The sequence below is a fragment of the Lissotriton vulgaris genome, chromosome 12, assembly GCF_964263255.1.
Source record: "Lissotriton vulgaris chromosome 12, aLisVul1.2, whole genome shotgun sequence".
Lineage (NCBI taxonomy): Eukaryota > Metazoa > Chordata > Amphibia > Caudata > Salamandridae > Lissotriton > Lissotriton vulgaris.
In genome coordinates this window covers 28,884,354-28,906,977 of record NC_141700.1, presented here as the reverse complement: position 1 = coordinate 28,906,977, position 22,624 = coordinate 28,884,354, and the positions used below count along the sequence as shown (strand labels likewise).

Below are 22,624 nucleotides of genomic sequence, written 5' to 3'. Positions count from 1 at the left end.
CACCCTGGTCCCTTCCCAGTCCGGGTTCCGCAGCAATCACAGCACCGAGACTGCCCTCATTCCTGCCACCGATGACATCAAATCCCTGCTTGACAACGGCGAAACGGTGGCCCTCATCCTCCTGGACCTGTCAGCCGCCTTCGACACGGTCTGTCACCACACACTACGAGCACACCTCCACAACGCTGGGATCCAAGAGAAGGCCCTGGACTGGACCACCTCCTTCCTCTCCGGCAGAACAGAGCGTCCGCCTCCCCATCCCCCCCCACCCCTTCTGCTCCAAAGCCACCAAGATCATCTGCGGCGTACCCTAGGGCTCATCACTCAGCCCAACTCTGTTTAACATCTATATGGCACCGCTCGCCCACGTCGCCCATCGGCATTACCTCAACATCCTCTCCGACGCCGATGACACCCAACTGATACTCTCCCTCACCAAGGACCCCCACACCGCCAAAACCAACCTTCACGAAGGAATGAAGGCCGTTGCTGAATGGATGAGGAGAAGCCGACTGAAGCTGAACTCGGACAAGACGGAGGTCCTCATCCTCGGAGCCAACCCTTCGGCCTGGGACGACTCATGGTGACCGACCGCATTGGAAACCGCTCCAACACCCACGCAACGTAGGGGTCATCCTCAACTCCACCCTCTCCATGACTAAACAGGTCAACGCCGTCTCCTCCTCCAACACCCTCCGCATGCTCCGTAGGATCTACAAGTTGATCCCCACTGACACGAGAAGAACAGTCACCCAGGCCCTTGTCAGCAGTAGGTTGGACTATGGAAACGCCCTTTACGCAGGAGCCTCGGCCAAACTCATGAGACTGCTCCAACGCATCCAGAACGCCTCTGCACACCTGATCCTCGACATCCCTCGCAGCAGCCACATCACACCCCACCTGAGAGACCTGCACTGGCTCCCGGTCAACAAGAGGATAACCTTCAAGCTCCTCACCCACGCACACAAGGCACTCCACAACACCGGACCAACGTACCTCAACAGATGACTCTGCTTCTACACCCCCACCCGCCAGCTCCGCTCCGCCGAACTCGTCCACGCTACAGTCCCCCGCTTCCGAAGAGCGACCTCAGACGGCAGATCGTTCTCCCACCTCGCCGCAAAGACGTGGAACACCCTCCTCCTCCACCTACGGCAGACCCAAGACCTGCTGACCTTCAGAGAACTCCTCAAGACCTGGCTTTTCGAGTAGTAGCAGCATTCCCCACCCCAGTGCTTTGAGACACTCACAGGTGAGTAGTGCGCTTTAAAAATGATATGATTGATTGATTGATTGATTGATTGATTGAATCACATAACTTTATTCGGTATAAAAAATATCATAAAAGTACAGATAAAATGCATCAAATTTAAAAACCAATTGAACAGTCTAAAATTCTCCATAATACACATTCGATATATCAAAAAGTGGGTGCCCCTCCATTCAACCAATTCCTTTGTGAGTCCATGAGCACAGGGTGACTTCCCGGTCAACCTCTGTTCTCCCCATTTCCCCCAGTTGCTCTAAGCCTGAACGCTACCCTTAAAAAATGTACAGTAGAATACAGAGTCAAAGCATCTGAGGAGAATTTTAAAAATAACAAGGCCGCTCATACGTGTTTAAACCTGGCTTTCTTTCAAGTACTCAAAAAAAAGGCTCCTTGGCTTTGAATAAAAGGGACAAAGTAAAACAAAGTGAGGGGTATCCTGTGGGGACCGTTGGTCGCAGCCACATGGTCCCTTCATCTCTGTGGACGGTGTATATCCTGACTGGTCAGCTAGTACGTGGTGCAAAAGATTTAACCTAAAACGTGTCGTCATGAATCTTTCATGGGCATTATGGAAGTAGGACAAATAAGATTCAATGCCGATGGATGTTTTAGTTAGATGTTCTCTTACTGACGGCTCAGTCAGCTCCCTCTCTTCCCTGAGTGTTGTAACTTGCTTAAAGAACCTATCCTTAACCAGGGTCTTATCCTGCATAGATATTTTAGAGGGGTTAGCAAAAAGGTCTGCGCAACCCATTCTTTCAAGGGAGTCCTTAACGTACTTTAGCAATGGGATATTAAGCCCCCGATTACGGACCAGGCAGTCTGCAATGACCTGCCTACTAAATGATGCCTCTGTTTGCCCAAGTTTTGACCCAGCAGATTAGGTAGGGGCTTAACTCCCAGCTTGTACCTGATGTAGTGAGCGCCAAGTTCTTCATGGACGATATGGGATGGCGTGCTCTGTGGCACTTAGAGGAAAACAAGTATTTTCGGCGTTTGCTCAATCTGAAGTTGCTTCACATCAATAAAACCCCATACCTCACTTCCGTACAAAACTTTGGCGTAACACATTGAGGTATATAACCTCGAAATTTGCTCAGGTGACCACCGACCTAACCTTTGTGCAAAGTTCATGATCGACCTAGAGCAACTAGTTAAAATAAGACATTTCTCCTCCAATAAATCTTAAAAATCAAAATAGCCATCAAATAAAATCCCCAGTACGAGAGAGAATGTACTTTGCCCAACCGATGTTCACCAATGGTAAAGTTGTACATTTTACTTGTTTTTTTTTGCCCACTTCCGTAACAAGTAATTTTGACAGGTTGGGACAAAAATCTAAATTCTCCATAAAAAGAACAAAGCCATCTATCGGAATCTGTAGCCCTTTGGGTGTGCGGGCCAAGAGGACTGCATCGTCGACATAAAGCAGGACGGGTATCCCATGTGAGCCAATGCTCCGTGTATCAACCTTTAAAGTGCTAAGTGCCTGATCAATTCTGTTTATGTACAATGTAAACAAGAAAAGGGGGGCAGAATGCAGCCTTGTCTGACCTCACTAAAACATGAGAATGGTTTTGTGGTATTTCCCTCCTGGTTATATCTGACCGTGGCGGTGGTGTCCCAGTGCAAGGTTTTTAGAATATTAAGTCCTGGGGCAACACCAAGGTCACCCATGATTGCCCATAATTTCCCTCGGTTGACACGGTCAAAGGCCGCCGTCAAGTCCATGAATGCCATGTACATGGTACCTTTGCTGGCGATAGTGTACTTGGCTGAAAGCAAATATAAGTTAAGACATTGATCGTTTGTTGACTTCCCAGGCCTGAAACCAAATTGGGTGTCAGTTATAATGTGCTGGTCCTCAGCCCAATCAATTAATCGGCTGAGGATAGCCCTCCCTAACACCTTTGCTGACACATCTATTAGGGAGATTGGTCTGTAACAAAGTGGGCTATCTTTATTTCCTTTTTTGAAAATGGGGACTAATGTGACTGTTGACCTGGATGGTGGCATTGTAGTGTTGACTGCTGCGTTGATGACTCTTGTCGGGATGGGCGCCCATAGATCTACCTTGCTCAGAAAGAGATCAGGTGGAATCCCATTGGGACCTGGGGGCCTTATTTAGGGTCAAACCTTCAATCCCTGCCTTGATCTCACCCAAATAAAATCTTATCTCAGTGATGTTCCGTTCCCACCCTGTTACCTTCCGCCTGGGTCTTATCTGTGCAATGGTTGTGGAGCCTAAAAATGTGCTACTGCCATTTCCCTGGCAGAATGTTGTTAGCTATCCTAGGTTTATTTGCCCCTTGGAAACAGGAGTTATTTATGACTTTCCAGAAGGCAGTTGAATTTTTTAACTCCATCGCCTCCCTCAGATCCTCCCAGGCTTGGTGTTGTAATTTTATTTTGCGGCCTTTAACAGCTAACTTGTAGTTTGCCCTGCAGATGATCACCCTGCCCTTTTCTCTTGGAGTGGATTTTAAAGCAGCTTTCAGCTCTCTTGAGGCGCGGGAGCATTGTTGGTCAAACTACTTAGGATCTTCCGATTTAGTGTGAGGGCATGCACATTTAATAATTTACTAAGTGCCTTTCCCTCCTTGGTATGTTCCAAGTGCGGGCCCTCTTCCAATGTGCATTTAGACCAGTTCACACACTTAGCTCTGAGATTTGGGCATAGGTGGCTATTGAAGACGCCAGCTTTGTGATAAAATCCCCAGTTAGTTTTTAGACCAAGTTGAGGATATTTTCTCAACCTTCAACAACGCCAACAATGGTCTTTCATATGAATCCGGCACGGATAGGAATACGGCCTCCCAAACTCAGAACTCATTGACTGAATTCCCTCTGCTAGCTAACATAGACACTGCCATACTTCTGCAAAATTTGAAATCAGGCTCCCCTTATGACCCCTGTCCTATTAAAATAGCCAAATTGATCCCTCAAATCTTTACTGCAGCTCCTACTCCTCTTTTTAATACTGTACTGGAGGTAGGCCGCTTTCCGGCATACTGGAAGACTGCCTCTTTGATTCCTCTGCTAAAAAAACCTAATCTAGAGCGGCCGAACATGGCGGCAGCATAGAGGACTAGCTCCGGCAGGGAAGCGGCCTCCATCTATCCGCACGTTAATCCGTGGCTAAATCTTACCTCAGACGGAGGCACCGAACGCCCGAGACCGGGCGGAACTGGCGGCAAGTACCCGGACAAAAATCGAGGGCCGGATGACGGAGTTATCGTCGAGTGCTGATTCGATCGAAGCACAGGCCTGCCTCCGGGGAGTCTAGTGGCGAATGAAGCCGACCGGAAGTGCAGTCTGATCGGCTACCACAGACAGGAAGTGATCGGTGCTGGGGAACCACCCCGAGCGACGGCCGGCGAGCGGGGTCCCTGTCTAGGGACGGAACATTTGCCATAACTGAAAGTAGCTCGTTGAAGGAGGTGCCCGAGAATCTTCAGGAACACCATAGGGATAGTATTCTGCCGGGAAGGCGCTGACCATCTGCTCCGTTAAGATCATTGGGGCGTTTCCCCCCATTGCTGCGGGAGCTTCTCTTTGAACTAGACTGAGGGCCGCGCTGTGGCGGTGGTTGCTCCTGGTGCTCCATCGCTCCGACGAACTGTATCATTTCCGTGATCGAATTATGGCCGGGAAGGGTGTTAAAGGAGCTACGACTCAGACTCGTATCGAACGATACACAAACGACAAAACCGCTTTCCCTCCTGCGGATGGAAGACACTCCTCCACGAAAGCAGGCGATACTGTGGGGACGAAGAAGGCGACGCTGGATGATGTTATGAAGGAGGCTCTCTCACAGGTTCAAACGACGGTGCGTTCCATCTCGACCGAAATCACCCTCATCCGAGTGGATCTTCACAAGATGGCCGAGAAAGTAGGTTCATTAGAACTGGTTAGGAAATGGCTGGTTGAGGATGTCTCGGAACTACAGACGGCCATGGAGGCGGTAATGGCGGAGAACAAAATCCTAAAAGATAAGCTGGACGACCAAGAAGGCCGCTCCAGGCGGAACAATGTACGCATTCTTGGTGTTCCGGAGTCGGAGGGCACAAGAGCGATGGATCTGTACGTGGAAAACCTCATTAAAACACACCTTCAACCTAAAGGACTGTCGGCCTTCTTTTCAGTCGAGAGGGCACATAGTCCCGGGAGGTCAGCCTAAGCCAGGGGCCTCGCCCAGGCTGATCCTAGCGAGAATGTTTAATTACCGCGACCGGGACGTCATCCTTCAAGCGGCGCGGGTCTCACCGCCAGTGAAAATTCTGAACTCTACAGTGACGTTCTTCCCGGATTATACAGCGGAGGTGGCCAGGCGGCGGAAGACTTTCCTGGACATTAAAAAGGAACTCAGGAAACGAGAACTTCCATATTCTATGATCTTTCCGGCCAAGCTCCGGGTGGTGGCGGGGAACAGGACCTGGTTTTTCGACAACCCTGAGACTGCACGAGACTGGCTGGACGGCTGGCGTCCTGCCTCCCACTCTCGCCGCCCTGGACGGACTAAAAGTGGCCAACATCCGAACGACCGGGACGACGCTGGAGACGCTGATATGAACAGTGGCAGAAGCTCGCCAGTTAGAGACAGTGGCAACACGAACCAGGAGGTAGACTTATGAACACTCGACAGGTATGAGACATTATTGTTTGGGACTGCGGCTGGAACCGCCATGGACACTGGGCCGAGGGCCTCTGCAGATGGTATGAGGGGTCGCTAATTCCGGAGTACTCCTCACCCCCAACGAGCAAGTAACTGTGTGTTTTCTTTGGGGTGGGTCTAAGCACTCTGCTAAATTGGGGTGGCGGGCAGTTTTGAGTCCGTGTAGCAGGGAAGCAGGGCGGGCGGGAGTTCTGGGAACGGGGGGGTTTCGTTGGTTTATTAGTTTGAATTGTTTGGCTCTAATAGTCATCTGGAAATTACTCAGTCACACATAACCGCATTCCATACACCGGGTATGCCACTGCTGATCTTCTAGCACTACGAAGACTCCAACATGCGATTAGTTACACATGGAGGGGAAGTCCTCCATCGACCATAGTTCCGTCCTGCCCCATGGAATCCCAACTCACATACACGTCTACACGATGGCGGACCACCCACGGCCTAATAACATAACAACTGACACTGGGATAGGGCCTGTGCCACCGCTACAAATAATGTCATGGAATGTCCGGGGGTTGGGGACAGAGTTAAGAGGGGACTGGTTCTGCAGTGTATCAGGCGACTGAACTGCGACATCGCCCTGCTTCAGGAAACACACTTGGTGGGTGCAGCTACCAGAGCTCTAGACAGAAGAGGTTATCACATGGTTGTACATTCGGATTTTACCTCCGGGTCCTGAGGGACGGGTGTTGGGGTGATAAAAACATTGCGCTTCATACAACAATCCACAAAAACAGACAAACATGGCCACTTCGCGGCAGTGTGTGGGCAATGGGAAGGTGTGCCCATTAATGTGGTGTCTGTATACATCCCGCCAGCGCTACATTCATCGGCACTTCCGGACCTGGGCAAATTTCTTCTGGAACTCCCGGACGGGGACCTGATGGTGGGCCGAGACTTCAATGCACTGGCCAATACTGACCAGGATAGATTCCCGATTCGCACCCCCACCACTGGCCCAACGAAATTTGGGGACTTTCTGGAGGCACAGGGTCTGGTCGATATTTGGAGGCAGCTCCACCCCACGGATCGCCATTATTCTTACTATTCATCCACTCATGACTGCCTGTCCCGCATTGACTACTTCCTTACACTGGGGGGTGGCAGACTCACGATTACTGACGTGCAGATTAGGCCCCGGGGTATATCAGATCATTCCCCCTTGACTGCCACACTGTCCTGCACAGCAGCGGCTCGCAAGCGAATCTATCCCATCTACCCTGGTTATCTTAAACTTCCTCCAGTTCGAAAAACCCTGAAAACAACCACCAAGCATTACTTCCAGGAAAAATGCCGGCTCGGTATCTTCCCCGACAACTCCGTGGGAAGAGTATAAGACGGTGTTGAGAGGCCAGGCAATCGCGGCCATAACCGACCATAAACGCAAGCAGAAACAGGAACTGATAGAGTTAGAACTGCAGTTGGAACAGGCTAACGCGGCCCATATGGCTGTGCCGTCGGACGACACTCGACACGCATTACACCTCTGCCAGCAGCGACATGACGACCTTCTTAGACGACAACAGCGAGTAGGATTTATGATGTAGGCGATAAGGCCAACAAACTATTGGCCTGGTTAGACAGGAAACAAGGCGGCGGCAGGCACATTTTGCAATTGCGGGACCCGGAAGGGACGTGTCACACAAACTCCTCCAAAATTGTTGACCTCTTAGCGGATCACTTTCAGGCAGTCTATACCCCGGGGGTGGTGGTCACGGCAGAGGCGGCAGAGCTAGCTCTCCAGGATGTAGAAGTAGAGACGCTGTCGCCGGAGGCGGTAACTGAGTTGGAAGCAGACCTCACGGTGGAAGAACTCCGTGTGGCGATAGGTGCACTGCATACAGGTAAAGCGTTGGGCCCTAATGGGATATCGATCGAATGGTTTCAAACAATGACGGATACATTGGGCCTACCACTGTTGGCCATGTTCGAGGACTGCCGAGGGGCCGGGACACTGCCTTTGGACCAGCGTTTAGCGACTATAGTGGCCATCCCGAAACCAGGCAAGCCTCCCGAGGACTGTACGTCGTATCGCCCGATCTCGCTCCTCAATGCAGAGGCGAAGATTTTGGCGAAACTGATTGCAAATAGACTGACCCCGCATCTATCCCAACTGATCCACCCGGACCAATCGGGCTTCATGCCGCATAGGAGCACGGCACTCAATCTCCGTAGGGTGCATGGCGCACTGGCTCGAGCACATTTGCTGAAGGAGCCGGCGGCCATTTTGTCGTTGGACGCCAGAATGGCGCTTGATATGGTAGAGTGGCAATACCTGTTTGCAGTTCTGACCCGGATAGGTTTTGGACCAAAATTTTTATCGTGGGTTAGGCTTCTCTACACGGACCCGGTAGCCCATGTGGCGGCCAATGGCCACATCTCCCGAGCGATTCCTCTGGCGCGTGGGACTCGTCAGGGTTGCCCCTTGTCCCCGCTATTGTTCGCGCTAGTCCTTGAACCACTCGCTATTGTTATTAGGAGAACACCACTACTGAAAGGTATTAAATGGACTGATGCCTGGGAAGACAGAGTATCCCTGTATGCTGATGATATGTTGGTCTACTTATCTGATCCCGGATCGAGTGTCCAGATATTATTGGCACTCTGTGATAAACATGGCTCGACCTCCGGATATACCATTAACTGGACAAAGTCGGTCCTTTATGTCCTGAAAGGCCCTATACCAATCCTTCCTGAACAGTGTCCTCTAGTGTTGACTGATGTCTCCTTTAAATACTTGGGCATACATGTCACCGGTGACACGAGCGTGTTCTATGATCGGAACCTGGCGCCCCCCCTCCTTCGCCTGAAAGCAGATGCCCGACACTGGACGGCCCTGCCACTCACGCTATTGGGGCGCGCTACCTTATTTAAAATGATGGCGCTACCGCGCCTCCTGTATGCTCTGGAGAACACCCCAGATGTAATTCCGCTCTCCTACTTTCGTAAAGTCACCGCAGTGGTGACTAATCCACGCACCACACGATGACCCGGCATATTTGGCTGATAGGACCCAATTGGGGACGCAAAGTTTGTTGGCCCCGTTATACAACCCGAGTCTTCTTAAGGGACTGATTGGCCCTACTAAGCATACAGTTACTTTATGGTACAGGGCGCTCACACGGCTAAAGTGGAAGGGGGTCATCACAAAGCTGACCCCACTTTGGGACACCAAAAAATTGGGTTGCCTTAGGTCCAGCAAGGGGTTCACCCAGTGGGATAATATAGGCATTTCAACGGTGGGAGATCTTTGGACGTCCACAGGGGTGCTTCCCTTTTCACAACTGCAACAACAATACGCACTAGGCCCCACTGAAACCTATAGGTACATCCAGATAAGGCACGCTTTGCTGGCGGTACTGGAACCGGGGTCCACCATCCCAGAGTCCTCACCCCTAGAAGACCGGCTTCTTACAGACTTTCTGCAAACACGTGCCACTTCACTCACATATCGCAAACTGTTGAACAATCTCACAGATCCCCTGCAAAAATTGGCGAGAGAAATGGGAAAGTGAGTTGGGAGCTATGGACGAGACGGATTGGAATGCTGCTATGGCGTCTCCAAGGGAGGCGGGGGTGTCGGCCAGGTTTAGGCTCATACAACTAAAAATACTACATAGAGTATATTACACAAGCACTACCCTACATAAAATACATAGGGCTGAAACCCCACACTGTCTCAGGGGATGTGGGGAGGACGGTACATTATTGCATACACTGTGGGATTGCCCGTCCATAAGGAGGTATTGGCAACAGGTCATGAGGACAATATCCCAGGCTCTTGACACTTCCCTTACGCCGGAGCCACGCCTCTGCCTACTGAATATTTGGGAGGGTACTGACCTTAATCTTAGACAACAGCAGTGGGTTACTATCGGAACAATGGTGGCCAAGCGCGACGTGGCACAAAGATGGGGGGTGGCGGAGGTACCCACGTTGGCATTGTGGTGCAGGACTATGGATAAATTGATGCTAACCGAAAGAACTGTGTATAAAATGAGAGCTAACCCAAAGAAATGGAACAAGGTATGGGAGGCATGGAATAGATACAGAGGAGACCTATGTGAACCGCTGCCGGAGGACGAAGACGACGATTCGGAGGATGAGGAGGAACTGGTCGATTGAATCGGGGGGTATTCCGGGGAGGGACCGGTAATGTTCCTTTGCTAATAGAGATTTAGACTTTGTTTGGTGCTTGAGGGGGGAGGGGTATCTACCTGGGTAATTGGGATCGGCATACTTCATTGACATCGTTTTTTACTTTGTGACTATATATCACAGATGAGCCATTGAGTTTGTTCTGTTTACTTTTTTACATAAAAACAAAAAATGGACTAGAAAACGTAAGATTTCATAAACTCAATTATTGTATCCTGATGGCATTCCACATCATTTCCAACGTTCGCTGCCGGATCGGAGGGTTGTCGGCTGAATAGCTGTGTGAAAGTACAAACTACTGCATTACCATACGAAATGTATGACTGACCAGATGTACTGATGTTATTTTGATGGTAACGGTCAATAAAAATCTTACACCAAAAAAAAAAAAACCTAATCTAGACTCAAAAGATGTTCGCAACTTTAGACCAATTTCTCGCCTACCTTTTCCGGCCAAAATGTTGGGAAAATTGATTAATAGTCACCTGAGCAGATACCTTCAGGATGCTGAGGTGCTTAATGTCTACGTATCGTCCCTGGCCATTGATAAGATCTTTTGGTTTCCATCTTACCTCCTATGCGGACGATATGCAGATAGTGGTATCACTTCTTCCAGGATCAGAAGGGGCTGTGAGCCACAAGCTACACGATTGTATGGAAGCGGTTGGATCCTGGATGTCCAGTAATTGTCTTAAATTAAACTTCACTGTGAGTGACACATCTTTCACAAGGAACACATCTGCATCCAAATTAATATCCTGCTGTTCTAGGGACTTTGATGCCAATATGTGGTGTTTGACAGAAAAAATATCTTTGCTTTTGGCCAATTTTATTTCTCTTCATATATTGGCACGGGTTCAGTAGCTCACCCAACAATAATGTTTTACCAAAACCTTGACAAAACAAAACAGACACTGACAAAGATAAAAGGCTGATAGCGAACACCAGACCTACTCCTCCTGTCAACACTGGCTCAAGTACACTAATTCTCCACCTCTAGCTGCTTTCATACCATGTGCTGCATTTTATAAAAGTCTCCTCTTGTCTCCATCTCCCTAGATATGTCTCTAAAGTCTCTTCCTCTCTCTACATTTCTGGACAAATATATGCTCTTTTTTGGTCCCGATCCGTCTTTACTCTTATATAATACCAATAATATTGATCAGTTTTTCGTCTCTACGGTTGTCTCTTCCCTTAACCCCACTTTCCCTCTTCCCCTACGCCCCACTACTTTCTCTCTCCTTTCTCTCCTCCCCTAATTGTATTGCTGATTGTTTGATTTCATGTTTACTTGCTGATCTTCTTCTGGTATATTGTTGAACCACATTGTTTCACTTCCTTTCGTCTCTCCTGTCGTTTCCTACCGCATCCTCCCTCTATTTATGTCTCTCCCTCCCTCCTCTCTCAATGTTTCTAGACTGAACTATTTTGTCTGATGCCCGATGGAGCTACTTTGTTTAGCTATAGGGGAGATGGGCCGTGGATTCCCTCCTTGGTCGTCACCTACCCAGTCGGTCTTAAGGCAGACTTCTTTTCGTCTCTCCTTATTGTCTCTTCCCTAGCTCCTATCCTCTCTCCCCTGAATCTCTCCCCCTTGCCATCTACTCTGCCTACCCCCCTGTCCTTTGTGCCCTTTGACTAAGCACTCCTCCCCTTGCTGGGGAAAGATCCAATATTTATATTCTGGAGTCTCAGCGAACCCGCTGAGTGAGTCCACTGCGCCAAGGGAGCCACTCTCACTTGAGGTATGGTATGGCACCCCTTGCCAAAGCACTCCCTCTCCCCTTTTTGGGGAAGGATCTAGTATGTAGGCCTTGGAGTCTGAGACCCCTTGGAGAGAGTCCACTGCGTAAAGGGAGCCTCTCGCAATAGAGAGAGGGAAGGAATACCACTTCCCCTGGGATCATAGCTTACTGGACTTTGGACGGTGTCCCAGTTACCCTTCCCCTCCTCTCCCCATGCTGTGTCTCTCAACCTCCCCTCTTCTTTCCCGCCTTCATTATCTGTCTACTTCCCCTACTCCAAGCCCCCTCCCCTGAATCCCTCACCTTGCCTCCTTTTCCCCTTACGTATTTGTGCTTATTGTTTATCTCGACCTTACAAGTAACTATGTTGCCATGCTCTAAGTTGTGTAACCATGTAACCTGTAACTATGATCTGATGCTCATGTAAAGCGCTCTGATACCTCCGGGGCTAGCCAGCGGTATATACAACTTTCAAAATTAAATAAATAAATAAAATAAACTCAGACAAGACTGAGGTCATTCTATTTGGGAATTATGTTAACTTGTGGACCTCTGAATGTTGGCCCGACTCTTTGGGACCCTTGCCTTCACCCTCCACGCAAGTGAAAAACCTGGGAGTGTACTTGGATGACAGATTGGACATGAAAAAGCTGGTTAACGCCATTGTGTCATCCACGATGTTCACCCTTGGAACCACTAAGAAAATTCTCACTTTCCTGCGTAGGGAGAGTCGACAGACGGTGGTTACGGCATTGATTATGTCACGACTGGACTATTGCAACAGCCTCCATTTAAACATCCAAGAGAGGCTGTTGCATAGGCTACAGATGCTGCAGAACACTGCGGCTAGGCTGATTTCTGGCATACCAAAATTCTCCCCAATCTCTAGTGAAATCCGTGGACTTCACTGGCTGCCAGTGAGGCAACGAGTATATTTCAAATCCATGTGCCTCGTTTTTAAGTCACTCCAGAACCGGGGACCACGCTATCTACAGGACCAACTTCAATGGTATCTACCAACTAGGCCTTTACGCTCATCAGCTCCAAAAATTGGTGAGAGTCCCACCAGTAAAAAAAGCCTGATGGGGTGGGAAAAGCTTTGTGGTAGGTGCCGCAAAATTGTGGAACCAGCTTCCCTTTCACCAGAGGAACTGCACGGATTTGTTACCATTTAGGAAAATGCTCAAAACATGGTTGTTCTAGTCTCACCCTCAATCTCCCCCACTCTCAGGATAGCAGATGGTGCCAGGACACCCACGGGTAACAGACGAGCTTTACAAATGAATTAACATAACATAACATAACTAAAACCAGATGTGGAGCCATCCCCCCTCGCTCTTGTGTTTGGGTGAGCCTGCTGTCTAGCTCTTGCAAGCATACAATGCCCTGCCCAGATGGCATTGCATTATAAAAATGTATAAGAATTAACTTGTGACCTCAATTGTAGAACCTAAGCCCCTGTACAATATCAGAATCCCAGTACAAGTCAGTCCATCTGCCCTGTAACCTGGGATCAACGAATGTGACCAACCCTCCCCTAGCTCTCCCTGATAGTTTCTTGCAGGCCGGGACAAAGTGGGTCTTATAACCCTCTAGATAGAAGGAACTGTTCACCACTTCCCATGTTTCCTGTAGACAGATAATTTGAAATGTCCTTATATATCGTACCCAGTCTTCATTCTTAAATTTAGAGGATAAACCTGCTTTATTCCAGGAAACTAACTTGACTTCTCTCTCATTTTGCCTGTCTGCACTGACCAATGTCAGACGGGTGTGGGGCCCTTCGTCCTCCATATTTAGGTCGATAAGCTCTTGTAATCATGCTACGTTGGGGTCTGAACCGGTTTGAACTACTGCTCCCCCAGCTGTGATCGCCACTTCTGTCCTTCCAGGGACTATGGTGATGGCATTTCTTGCATGGGCATGAACGCCTTTGACTTACCCAGGCAGGTCCAGTCAATCAATGTCATTTAAATCTCTGGCATTACTGAGGGAGGTGTAAAAGTTGTATGTCTTGACTCTAAAACCTCCCTCATACTCTCCCACCCGATGCCCCATATGTTCCTGCAGGTTGTTTGAGATCATCGTGTGTCGATAAAAATAGCCAAGTGGGACCATTTTAATACTTGAGCCCCCTTCATCTCGATAGAGCCCCTTGCTCTGAGAGAGCAGCTTACACACGAGCTTGGGGTACCTTAAGGTCACAATAACGCAGTACCCTGAGAAGGCTTTCCTGGTGCTGCCAATCCAAGATACTTTCCTGGCCATCAGAATGTGCCTATAGTCAGTAATGTTGAAACCTACATTCCTGCCCAACCAATGAGCTGTCTTGTTAATCAGCATTAATGTAGATTCTTCTCTATCATTCGTGCAGGCTGGAACACCTGTCAGAACCACAGTATATGGGCATGCGGCGGGGGTAATCTTAAAAACTGGCAGATCTATGGTACATCGTTCACTTTGTGTCGATGACTCCCTGGGATGTTGGTATGGGGTGACTCTATCCACTGTGTTAATGTGGGCTGTTTGTTGTGCTGCGATGTTACCTGCAGTCCCCACCCGAGGTCTTTGTGTCCCCTGGTGGTAGTGCTTGTGTTCTATTTTCATCCGGGGGGGACTGGGTTTGACGCTCTGGTGTCCCCATCTTGTGAACCTGTGGACTGTTCTTTAACCCCATTCCTCCCCCCCCCCCCCCGATACTACAGGTGCTACTTGGAATTGGAATTTGGGATGTTCCACTGCATACTGACTAGCATCATTGGTAGATGCCTTAGTCTGGGCCAGGAGTAACAAACTTTTTTCCTCTATTGACCTTAGTCTGCCTAATAAATGCCCCAGAAGGACAGTTATCAGCGTTTCAGCTCTTTTCCAATACTCAAGATCAGCCCCCAACTCTACGCTAGCACATTCACCACTGTCTGGCGTTCGACTGGCATCTAGGTCTACTGTATCCCAGGGCCTAGTTACTTATGTTGCTGGCTTAGTTTTTTGTTTATTATGTGTTGATTTGAGAGACCCCCCACACCTAGTTCGCTTTGCTGGCGGCTCATCGCTATTTAAGAGCTTGGTGGTACTAATACTGCAAGGTTTAGCGACCCTCTTCGAGCAGGTAATGGCCTTTCCCTGCCTATGCATGGTGCCTATGAGACGGTGTTGATGTTGTGGCCCCAGCTCCCTCCCCTGCAGCGTTCTGAGGAAGGCTGATACAAACAGTTTGTGCTTCTGTGAGTTCTTGTGATGGGTATACTAACAAAGGTGGCGAGGCGCTGAGAATGACACTTTCCCTGTTTGTGCTACTATCAGGTACGGCCAAACACGAATGGTCCACTCCATTAGGGGATTTGGTCACTGCTATACTACCCATGGCCGAACGTTTTTGTGCCACGAGGGTTTCCAGGGAGTCTTTTTTTCTGGTGGGTCAATAATGATTCAGCTCTAGTCAGAAAGGCATTCAAAGTCCCCTGTTAGAAATGGTAAACCAGCATATGCTTGTTAGTTTGGCATGGTCAAATACTTTAGGTCCAGTTACCACAATGCATACCTTTTTTTGCAATACCTATATGGTACCTAACAATCCGTTTCCATCATGGCTTGATTACCGATTTATATACGGAGTCTGGAGTGCTCAGTTCCTGTGTAAGTATATTCAATTAGCATATCAAGTGCATTTTTGCTCTCCTCCTTAACTCTCCTTCCTCAGTTACAGTTATGACCATTTTTCACATCATGTCTTGTTGCCATTAAGCCCAATAAGGCATGCAGTGAACAGTTTGAATTAAGCCATGTGCCTACACCATGGACAAGTTTCATCCTGCCCAGTTGGTTTACAGTAGATGCACTCAGTTTTGGAGAAATTTGCCATATGGCAATGGTAAAGAGTGAAAATTTAAAATTTTCGCCAACTAGCACAGGCTAGGCGATTTTCATTAATTGCATCTAGCTCACCACTTAAATGTAAAAAAAAATATTTTTATTGAACATGACCGGTTGAAATAACAAATACCATGTAAGCCAAGCAGTAATTACATCACCTTTATACATTACCGTCTCACAATCATTGGCAAGAGTCCTTTTTCCCTAGACACCTTGTTTCCCTAGCCCACATCTATGATCGTTTCTTCTCATTACTATGGGGAATCTTCCATTTGGTTGCCCCTCTCGAGTTTTCTCTCCCCGACTGGAATTGCAAACAGGTTCCCCCGATACGTGTTCCACATACCCCAAATCTATTTCCACTTTTTGGGGCATCCTCTGTTTGTGTGTACCGTTTTTTCAGCCACCCTGCACCAATCTAATTTTTTCTCCCACTTCAGCAAGCAGGGTGCTGCCTCCACCCCCACCCCCCCATCCACCCTACCCCCCCCCAGTTTTTTGCGATGTTGCGCTTTGCGATTGTGAGTCCCAGTGTAACCCATGTTCTCCCCCTTTTGCTAAGGTCAGATGGCTTCTATATATATTAAGGAGACACCACCCTGGGTCTTCTTCACTACTTCGGACATTTTCTGGATTAGGGCCACCCAGTAGTGTCGAATCTGCGTGCATACCCAAACTGTATGGTATTATGCCCCCTCTATCCAACACATTCTTCTACAAGTAGTCTCCTCTATTCTGCCCATTTTAGCTAGACGGGTTCTTGAATAGTAAATACTGTGAAGGAGTTTTAGTTGTATTAGCCTGAACTTACTGGATACGGCCACTTCCTTTGGGGACTACAGGGCATCCCCCCAGACTTCTTCGTCTATTCCTCCGATGTCTGCCTCCCATTCTTTTTGAGAGTCGTGAGTGGAGGTGATGAGTTATTTATAAATTTTTGGTATGTTAGGGATATGGCTTTCTTTTTCTTGTGGTCTATCAGGATTCTGTCTTCCAGTGGAGAGGACTCCGGGAAGGTCATATTTTTGGGGATCGCTGCTTGTAGCGCGTGTTTTATCTGTATGTAACAGAACGTTTCTTTAACGGAAAGATCATATTCCTTTTGCAGGAGCTCAAATGATTGTATTCCCATCCCCCTGGCCTCAGGTCCCCCACCCAAGATATTCCAGTGAGATTCCATTTATCAAAGCCTTGGTATCTGCCCTTTGTTCTTAGTATTTCTGCACCCCGAAGTGGTGTGTACCTCGTAATCTTATTTTCCCGGCCCATCTATTTTTGGACCATGTGCCAGAGCTGGACCGTATTTTGGTTGGCACCATTTTCATTATTGACATTTAGCATTCCATGGTCCATTTCAATTATAATCAGATGTCAAATTATCTTACCTAAAGAATTCAAAGGCATTAGGTACCAATTGTACACTAGAGAAGAGTGATTCTCTGTGATATCTGCACAACAAACTTTGTCGTGCTGCTCTTCATCAAAGTAACCGAACAGAATGCGTGTTTAGCGGTGTGTGTGAGACTGTAAATCAGCTTGCACCATTGAATGGCCCTTGTGATTTCTTATTATTCAGCAGTGCTCTGTATGGTCGTGTTGCTTTTAATGTTTGGATGAGTAACAGATTGGACATTAGTAGATTGCTTCTACTTTCCATCTCTGTTGCGCAAACCTGAACATATTCTAATGCTACGAAAGGGCACATTACTCAAAATAGCAGTGCACCATGGAAAAAGTCTCCACGCACAAGATTTGACTGATGCGCTACTGGTCCATGTTCGCTCACCAGTTAACTGTTTTGTGACGTCCTGTATGGATCTGCACCTACTGTTGTCCTTTTGATATCACCATATCCAAGCCTTGATTTTGTTATGGTTATTTGCACTCCTCATTTACAGTCCACCTTCTGTGTCATGTAGAGCAGGTTGGACGGTGTCCGTGATGAGCGCTGTCATTTGCTTTCATTAAAGAAACCCCGCTCATTCTCCATTGAAACATGGCTTTGTTCTTGTTCAATCGCTTGAATCACTTTCTGACTTGTAGTTTGTATCCGTTGTCTAGTAGGTGGAAACCATAATTAATTTTGTTATAGAACACAATGGTTCAGCACTCCCACACAGTAACAATGATAATCAAAAAAATAATGATTTAAAAGATCAGTGCAGTAGGACTTGAAGTTTTCTTTTTCTTTTATTTAAAATCTTCATACAAAGCGTAGCCAACGCGTTTCGTCTAGAGGACTTCTTCAGGGCGAAAGATATGGAAATTGTCAGATGTATTTCAGGGACATAGTATTCGGAACTTCCAGTGTGCGTGACAATAATAGCCTTATTTTAAATAAAACAGGTCAATCTTTCGATTAAAGTATTCATCCTTATAGACAGGAAGGATTGTTTAGAATGTGCCAGTATACGCAACCAATTCTTATGGCATCCGTATTCGCTTGTTTGTTGGCGGCATATCGGCTCAACCCCGGTAACGGCTTCAAGTTTGTGGAACCAATCTAAACGAAACGCGTTGGCTACGCTTCGTATGAACATTTTGAATAAAAGAAAAAGAGAACTTTAAGTCCCACTGAACTGATCTTTTAAATCATTATTTTTGATTATCATTGTTACTGTGTACTGTGTACTGTGTGGGAGTGCTGAACCATTGTGTTCTATTGTAAAGCATTTTGGGCATTGCCCTTGGGAGTCTAGGAGTATGTGACTTCAGGTTCTTGGCACACAGAATTCTTTGAAAACTAGACCACAAGATATTGGGTAAAGTGCAGTCATTCTATGCCCTATACCCCAGTTGCTTTAGTGTTGTTAGTTATAATTTATTTTGTTGGTTAAAAACTAATATATGTTATTCCTTTTCAGTGGCTGATATCGCAACAAGTATCCTTTTTTGTGGCTGTGGGAATTTTATTATTTTTCTATGTCTTCACTGTCCAAGAGCACCCTTGATAAGGGGGTGTTGGGTCAGGAGGAGGCCAGAAGGCTGTGTCCTAATTTGGGTAGTGACTGATCTGGGTGAAATCTGTCTAGTTAGTCCACTTTAAAAAGACGTCTAACTCTAACTTGGTTTGGCTCCTGTTGAGCTTGCAACTGGTTTTTTTTGGTGGGGAGGGGGAGGGGGGTTGGGGTGGCAGCCTTAAGCTTTATTATTTTTTATTTTGTTAATTTTACTTTAAATATTTTTGGGGGAAATTACAATACTAGATTGAAATGAGTAAGCTTTGCGGGAATTTGGTGGAAAACTTAGAATCCACTGCTCCATTTTTCATATACTCAGAATATTGATGCTGTAGACTTTTGTAGTTTAGGAAAGGATATACTGTATAATGCTAAAGATATCAATTAAAGAGAAGTGTTAATATCGGTTCCCCTTATCAGTCTAATTTTTCTCAAATCCAGTCTTTACACTGATCAAAGTGATGTGCATCTGCGTTACAGATCATTGTAGGCTCATTATCCTTCACACTGCGAAGGAGAAAGGCAGGTGTTCACAAAGCTTGTGAGGGAGACAAGTCTCCTTTTAAGGGTCTCCTCTTTGTGTAGTCTCGACCTGAAGAGGAAACTGGCTCTTGGCTAGGAGTAAAACTGTCCATTGTAGACTAACATCAAGTGATGCTTGAGTGAAACAGTTCTTCCCTTTGTAAAGCTGCTCTTAGTCAGCAGCTCTTCTCCTGCTACACCACAAGAGAAGTTTACCATTTTGTACTTCCCAAAATAAAAATCCAAATCGAACATTAAATGAAGGATTTGGCTTGTCTGTTTTCTGACCAGGTTCATCTTGTGGGTTGTACTATGAACATAAAAAGAAATCTCCCATATTCCTTGCAAAAATTTATTTAAAATCAAATTGTTGCATGACTACAGAATCTGGGTTTTTTAAGTGCAGACTGTGGCGGAAAGCTGTGTTTTATCCGTCCCCTGTGAAATTCTGAAAGGAAAAAAGACATAAGCTAAAACAAAAAAGCCTAATAAATGAATTGTGGCAGTGCAAATGAAAATAAGCCCAAAGCAAGTCATGGCAGGTCAGTACCTGTTAACTGTGTTATTCCTATGTTCTAATGCGACTGTGAACTTAGGAAGGGGTTTCTGATTAGCAAATTACTTTTAAAATCCGCTGTTTGTATCTCGGTGTTATTTTTAATTGTTTACTAAAACTACAGAAAATAAAACGCACTATCCAAACACTTGTAAACAAAAAGGTTGAGGAAAAAAACAATACAATTGATAAATAACTTCCATGTAACTTAAACACTTTACAAATTGTCTGATGGAAAAGATATGTGCTTTCATCTCGATCCGCAGAACCAAGCTGCGGTAAGTTCAGAAGCAGATGGGTGTTCCAGCTAACATTTAGTCTGTTTTAATTAGTCTGCATGCTTTCAGTATTGCCCGTGTTGGCTATGGGTACAAAGGAAAGCTCACAGACTTTAGTATTGTGACTGGTGTCTGTCAGGTATTCACACTTAACATTAACAATCTAGTAAAGCCCTTGATTTCCCTGGCAATGACTCACCTAAGCCAGGCTCGTATACAATCTAGATGCTGGTTTTTGTACACCACAGGCTCCTAATTTCCAAAACTCTGTCTGGCCTGCAGGTGAAAGTTGACCACTTAAGTTTTTGTAGTATGCAGAGGCCTTGAACTGAACATTAAAAACACTAAATTTATGGTACTCACTCCATACAAATCAGGGCGGGCAAATAGTTTAGGTGCAGGGCATTCCATTGCAGCAAGATCAGGAGTTTATCTGGGGGTCTGTTTAACTAAAAAGCTGAGGTACACCATGCACATTAAGAGCTTGCTGTAACTTCAACAAGAACCGGGTGCTGTAATTAAAATGCTTGAGAGCTCATGCTTGTCACCTGCTCCAGCAGTATTCAATTTATAACTTAAAATCGAAAAGCTCAGTTATGTCTAGTGTAGCGTTTTGGTTTCCCGTGAGAATTGAGGACCTCTCCAAGGTTGAAGATAGGTTTGTCAGGAGTCTCCTCAATCTACCCCAAAGTGCTCCTTGCCCTCCCCAACTTTTGGACATTGGTATTTATCCAGTCAGACGTAGTGCGATACTCCAGCTCATTACCTCTTGGCATAGGCTCTGGCCACAGATGAGCTGGAATCATTCAGAGTTACGATAAAGGTCCTCTTAAGATCCCCGGTTTGCGAGTGGGTCCCTTGGCTTGCATATATCAAATTACGAGTTGAGGTTGCCTTGTCCTCACTTTAGGACACCCCAGATGTAGTAAAGTCTGTTTCTTGCTCCATGGTTATGGAGCACCTATGGCTGGGAGAACTTTAGTGTGTGGCGGTAGGGCGCTTGACAGACTTGTTTTAGACCTCAAGATTTCACCTGCATATGAATCACACTTTGACATTGTTCTGGGATGTATCCCGTAGCAATTTTATTTAAAATGGAGGAATGAGGTGCCTGTGAATAGTTTCTGTGCTCAATAAGGTGAGAAATATTGTACTTTTAGCAAGTGTCCTGTCTGCAATGGTTCAAACCTGTATGCCATCTCCTGGGATGTACTCAGTTTGTACCTGCATGACGTGTTTTATGCACTGACATGAGAGAAGTGATTGTTGTTGCAGTTGCAAAATTTCTTCATGCTGCCTGACTTATTTGTAACCGCCTTCCCCACAGCTGAATGAATGATATGTCTGATAACATGGGTTAATCAACACAATTTATTTTACTATTGACTGTTTTTGCATTTTACTTTTATCTGATCGCTGGTGCTATATTTTTGACTCTTGTAGGATTCTCATGACTGTTTCAATTGTCTTGAAAATTCTCATTGTCACTGTGTTTAATGTTTTTGTCTTATCCTATAGTGACCTGATTTTCTTCCTTAAGAGTGTTGGCGCAATGTATGTGACTGATGGCATTTCACTTGTACGCCATTTTCTAGCACTGTATTTCTTAGGCATCCGTGGCAGATATAAGTGAGGTTAAGATTTAGCAGTTAGAGTAACAAGCATTTGCAATGCAATAGGTCTCGCATTATGAAAGTTTGAGCTATTGGTCTTGTAAATGACAATTTTTTTATTTATGTTCTTTTTGAAAATAGCTAAATGACTAGCTTTGTCATTTACAATGCCAATAGTTATAACTTTCGCAAATGTGACACCTATAGCATTTGTAATGCAACATGTTTTGTATTTACGTGACTTAGATGTATTGATATTACAAATAACAATGGCTTAATTTTTTTAAATAATTAAATAAGTGATTGTAATTTATAATGGCAATAGCTTAAACTTTTGTAAATAACTTTTGTGAAGATTGTTAAGTGTATTTTATTGTGACGAAAATCCAAGAACAGGAGTGAAATATTAACATCTTTTTTGTGACATTTGTAATAAAGCTTGAATCATTGAGAGAACATATTTGAACCAGTTGTTGTTGAATGGTTGCACAGATTGATGCTGTGATGGCGCGGAGTTATGTTGTGGTGGCGACGAGTAATGCTGTGGCGTTCAGTGATGCTGTGGGAGCGCATAGTGATTTTGTTGTGCCCCTGAATGATGCTGTGGTGGCCCTTGAACGTGAGTGATGCTGTGGTGGCCCTTGACCGTGAGTGATGCTGTGGCGGCCGTGAGTGATGCTGTGGCGGCTGTGAGTGATGCTGTGGCGGCTGTGAGTGATGCTGTGGCGGCCGTGAGTGATGCTGTGGCGGCCGTGAGTGATGCTGTGGCGGCCGTGAGTGATGCTGTGGCGGCCGTGAGTGATGCTGTGGCGGCCGTGAGTGATGCTGTGGCGGCCGTGAGTGATGCTGTGGCGGCCGTGAGTGATGCTGTGGCGGCCGTGAGTGATGCTGTGGCGGCCGTGAGTGATGCTGTGGCGGCCGTGAGTGATGCTGTGGAGGCCGTGAGTGATGCTGTGGAGGCCGTGAGTGAT

At 46.6% G+C, this 22,624-nt stretch overlaps 1 protein-coding gene across 1 annotated transcript in view; it reads left to right on the top strand.

Moving 5' to 3' along the window:
- The window catches only part of MAU2 (MAU2 sister chromatid cohesion factor), a 195,121-nt gene that overhangs the window by 35,894 nt on the left and 136,603 nt on the right, over positions 1-22,624 (top strand). The window contains exon 2 of the mRNA XM_086946848.1: positions 18,589-18,606. Within this exon, the coding sequence (XP_086802974.1) occupies positions 18,589-18,606 (18 nt within the window). The remainder of the gene's footprint in view (positions 1-18,588; positions 18,607-22,624) is intronic.